This window comes from Protobothrops mucrosquamatus, unplaced genomic scaffold, assembly GCF_001527695.2.
Source record: "Protobothrops mucrosquamatus isolate PMUCROS unplaced genomic scaffold, P.Mucros_1.0 scaffold3154, whole genome shotgun sequence".
NCBI classification, from domain to species: Eukaryota; Metazoa; Chordata; class Lepidosauria; order Squamata; family Viperidae; genus Protobothrops; species Protobothrops mucrosquamatus.
The window spans coordinates 1-4594 of NW_015389154.1; the positions used below are offsets into that span (position 1 = coordinate 1).

Consider the following 4594-nt stretch of genomic DNA (forward strand, 5'->3'; position numbering starts at 1 on the left):
TGGTGCTGCATGCTTTAAGCTGCCTGCAATTTTATGTTGAGTGGGAGGTTTAAAAAGTCTACTTCACTTTTGACTCCTTGTGCTTTTTATCAGTGTGTTGTTTTCTTGGCAAGTGAGGCAATTCATAGGCAAAATAGCAATAGCACTTAGAGATTTTATATACTGCTTCATAATGCTTTACAGCCCTCTCTGAGTGGTTGACGGAGTCAGCATATTGCACCCAATAATCTGGGTCCTCATTTTACTGACTTCAGATGGATGGAAGGCTGAGTCAACCTTGAGCGGGTCAAAAAGAACCCCTGACAGTGAGCAGTGAATTAGTCTGTAATCCTGTATTCTAACCACTGAGCCACCAGGGCTTAAAACTGGTGCTTTAAATCTTACAGAGGCTTTGGACACCATTTCCTCTGTTAACGCCCGCATATGCTTTGCACCCATTTCTGAGACATTTTGCAGACTGAAAAAGCATGGATTCTCTACATACATGCATGCATGCATGCATGCATAGGGGCGTGTTTCTGTATTTCTTTCACATATATGTGTATCTATATAATCTATTCTCGCAGTATTTCCTGGTACATATGATAACAATTTGCAATGCTAGCATTTTGTAATTTACCCAAGTTAGCAAGAGAATTTCACAATTGTGTGGATATTTGAACTTGGATCTGGCTTTGTGTCATAATGCATGTTAGTGGTTAATCTGTTAATGTCATTTTGGCATATTTGTTTTTTCATTGCAATATATGCTTCTTTTTCTTGTTTGCACATCTTGTGCAACCATTTTATAAACAGTAATTAAAGTAACCCTTTTATGTGAATCTTATAGACAAAGAGAATGTTAAGAAGAGCCTTCTGGACAGCAGAGAATCAGAAGCAGGACTAAAAAGGGAAGCAAATCCTTTACATCTGATAATCAACATCTTTTCCTTTCCCTCCAAAAAGCCACAAAACTCTTCTTCTCCATCAAGTGAGCAACAAGTGAGGAAAAAAAATAGGAAAAAGTTTTGAGCTGGGAAAAAAAATTATATCTGGAACTCAAGGAAACTTTACATGAAAAGATAAAAGGAGGAACATTTTCAAATTAAAAAAAAGAGGCAATATCTAGAAGTCTGTGGGGAGGCATCAGTCATTCCAGAAAGCAATGCAGGCGCCATCCTGTGAGGAAAGAAGCAGCTTGAATCAAAGCACCATCCAAGAAAGGATCACAAATATTTTTGACCTCCTCAAGAACCCAAGGTTATCAGTGGTGGAAAACCTTCACAGATGTACATATTGTGGAAAAAACGCAGATTGCAAATCACAGCTGATTATGCATGAGAGGACCCACACTGGTGAAAAACCGTACCAATGTTCTGAATGCGGCAAAGTCTTTTGCTACAGCTCCCAACTTTTTGAGCATAAAAGAACCCATAATGGAGAAAAGCCCTATCAGTGCCCACAGTGTGGCAAAAAGTTCAGTAAGCATGCCACACTGGTGATACACAAGCGGACACACACCGGAGAGAAACCATTTGAGTGTCCAGAATGCGGGAAAAGTTTCAATCAGAATTCCAACCTGGTGATACACCAGAGGACGCACACAGGAGAGAAACCGTATGTCTGTCAGGAATGTGGGAAAAGTTTCCGTCAGAATTCCAACCTGGTGATACACCAGAGGACTCACACAGGAGAGAAACCATATGTGTGTCAAGATTGTGGGAAAGGTTTCATTCGAAATTCTGACCTGATGATACACCAGAACACTCATACAGGAGAGAAAGTGTATGTGTGCACACGTTGTGGGAAAAATTTCATTCGGAATTCTGATCTAGTAGTACACCAGAGGACTCACACAGGAGAGAAACCATATAAGTGTCCAGACTGTGGGAAAAGCTTTAGTCGGCCTTCCCACCTGGTGACACACCAGAGGACTCACACAGGACAAAAACCATACAAGTGTCTGGATTGTGGAAAAAGTTTCAGGCGGAATTCTGACCTGGCGATACACCAGAGGATTCACACTGGGGAGAAACCGTATGAGTGTCCAGATTGTGGGAAACATTTCACTCGAAATTCTGACTTGGTGATACACCGGAGGACGCACACAGGAGAGAAACCGTATGAGTGTCTGTATTGTGAGAAAAGTTTCAGTCAGAACTCTTACCTGGTGATACACCAGAGGACTCATACAGGAGAGAAACCGTATGAATGTCCAGATTGTGGTAAAAGTTTTACTCGGCATTCCAACTTGATGATACACCAGAGGATTCACACAGGAGGCAAACTGTATGAATGTCCTGATTGTGGGAAAAGTTTGAGTCGGAATTCCAATCTTATGATACATCAGAGGACTCACACCAGAGAGAAACCATATGATTGTCTAGAGTGTGGGAAAAGCTTCAATACTAGATCAAATCTTACCAGCCACATGAAGTTGCACACAGGAGAGAAACCCCACAAGTGTTCAGACTGTGGGAAAAGTTTTAGTTGGAAATCTGGCTTGGTGACCCACCAGAGGATTCACACAGGGGAGAAACCGTATGAGTGTCCTGACTGTGGGAAAGGTTTCAGTACTAGGTCTAGCCTTATAAATCATGTAGGTTTACATACAGGGGAGAAACCATTCAAATGTACAGAGTGTGGACGATTCTTCACACAAAATTCCTCCCTTGCTACACATAAGAAAATCCACTTGGTGCAGAAAGAGATGGATGTAGAGAAGACATGAATTTCATTTTTCTTCTCCATTTGGTAATACAGCTGAGAAATTAAATAGTTAATTCCTTACCAGATTCTTTTTAATCACACATATATTAGACATGATGGAGGAGAGAAAAAAATTGGAAAATATTACCGGTACTTTGATAAAAGTTAAGTGCATGTATCTGGTTATGTGAGGATTTGCTAGATATTTCAGGGAACTGCGCAGCCGGTATCCAAATGAAGTCATAGACGCTGAAACAAACTTGTAGTTTTATATATATATATTATATATATATATTACGTCTATATTTACAGCAAACAAGATAGTTAGACAAATAGGAGCATCAAATACAGCACACAGAAGAAAAGGGCTGGGGGGGGAGGGAAACTTCCCCTTCGCACCCACAGCAACCAATCGCAGTGCAGATTGCCTCCCACTAGAGCCAGTACTCTCCAGCCAATCAACTATAAATATGTGTTCTGGCTCTATACAACCCCCCTGTTCCAGCTATCAAACGCAAATATCTTAGCAAGATATTTAGCAGAAATTGTACAATTACTACAAAAAGGGCTTTAGGGGTGATTTTTTTATTTTTTTTGCTGTTTGATCAGCGATGATCATAGAACTCCAGCCTTCTTCAACCTGGGTGCCCTCCAGCTTTCAAGCCCCATAAATTCCCAGCTAGCATACCCTTTGCAGAAAAGAACTGAAAAGCATAGGAGGAAGATAGAGGAGGAATGTTTTCTGCCTCGAGTTATTTCTACATGTAATAAAGGCAGAATATAAATATGGTTGCATGTATTTTTATTTAATAAGAAAATTTTTATGGCAGACCAACTCATGGTGTCTCTAGGCGGTTACAGCAATAGAACCCTAATACAGAATACATTGCAAATGGCAAAATGCAGAGCCTCGGGGAATTCCAGAAATGTGATTCTTTTGTTCAAATTAGAAGTTTAACTAGGCCTGGCTTTACTAACAAGGTTGATGCCTGGTGCCATTTTTGCTTGAAACTGATATTGTTTCTCCTTGCAAGGAGTTAAATGGGAGACATTAACTGGGATGAACGGCATATACATTTGATGAATAAAGAAATGCATTGTGCCTCAAGCAACTTGCAGATGGGCATCTTCAGCAGAACCTTTGTTGGATTCAACATTAAAACATTTATATAGCCACCTATGTTACTTAAAACAAATTCTGGCCAGCTGCCTATCAAAAATTAACACAAAAACCATGCTATTAAAACCAAATGCATAAAAACAAAAACCTGGTGACAAATGAAGCTTCTGATGCCTCCACTTATCCCAGTGCTTGGGGGAAGGGGGGAGAGAGGGAGGTTTCATGCAGGTGTTAAAAAGGAGCAGCAAAGGGCTTCAGCCCCGGGGTACCCAATATTGCAGGAACCTAGGACTTAGCCATTCCTCTCCTACTCATCCCGACTGGAATTCGCCACGGAGGTAGAAGAAGATCCATCATAACCCTTAATGGGGTTATAAAAAGCAATGTCACACATAACCTCACATAGGGGAATCCGGGCAGTTCCAGTTGCCATTACAACTCCAGGACCACTTGGATCATTAAGTAAGGACCTCATTTGTCGGTGATGTGGGAAGAGACAGGAATCCCAGGCAAGCAGAGCTGCAGGTGAGAGGTACGGGCAGGTGGGTGACCTCCCGGCCTCCTTTCTGGGGCTGGGAGAGGAACTGACCCAAAGGCCTCCACAGCAGACTTTCTGCCTAGGATTCCCACTCACCGTCTGAGTTCCTAGCCTAAGGTTTTAACCCTACACCAAAATGGCTCTCATATAACATTGTCTATTGCAGTATTTCTCAACCTTGACAATTTTAAGGCATGTGGACTTCAACTCCCAGAATTCCACAGCCAGCAATGCTGGCTGTGGAATTC

General features: G+C 41.6%; 1 protein-coding gene across 1 annotated transcript in view; it reads left to right on the forward strand.

Moving 5' to 3' along the window:
* The first annotated feature begins 1299 nt into the window (after positions 1 to 1299).
* LOC107297137 (zinc finger protein 850-like) overlaps positions 1300 to 4594 on the forward strand; it is a 33021-nt gene continuing 29726 nt past the window's right edge. The window contains exons 1-2 of the mRNA XM_029286235.1: positions 1300 to 2261; positions 2346 to 2673. Of these exons, the coding sequence (XP_029142068.1) occupies positions 1313 to 2261; positions 2346 to 2673 (1277 nt within the window). The 5' untranslated portion in view covers positions 1300 to 1312. The remainder of the gene's footprint in view (positions 2262 to 2345; positions 2674 to 4594) is intronic.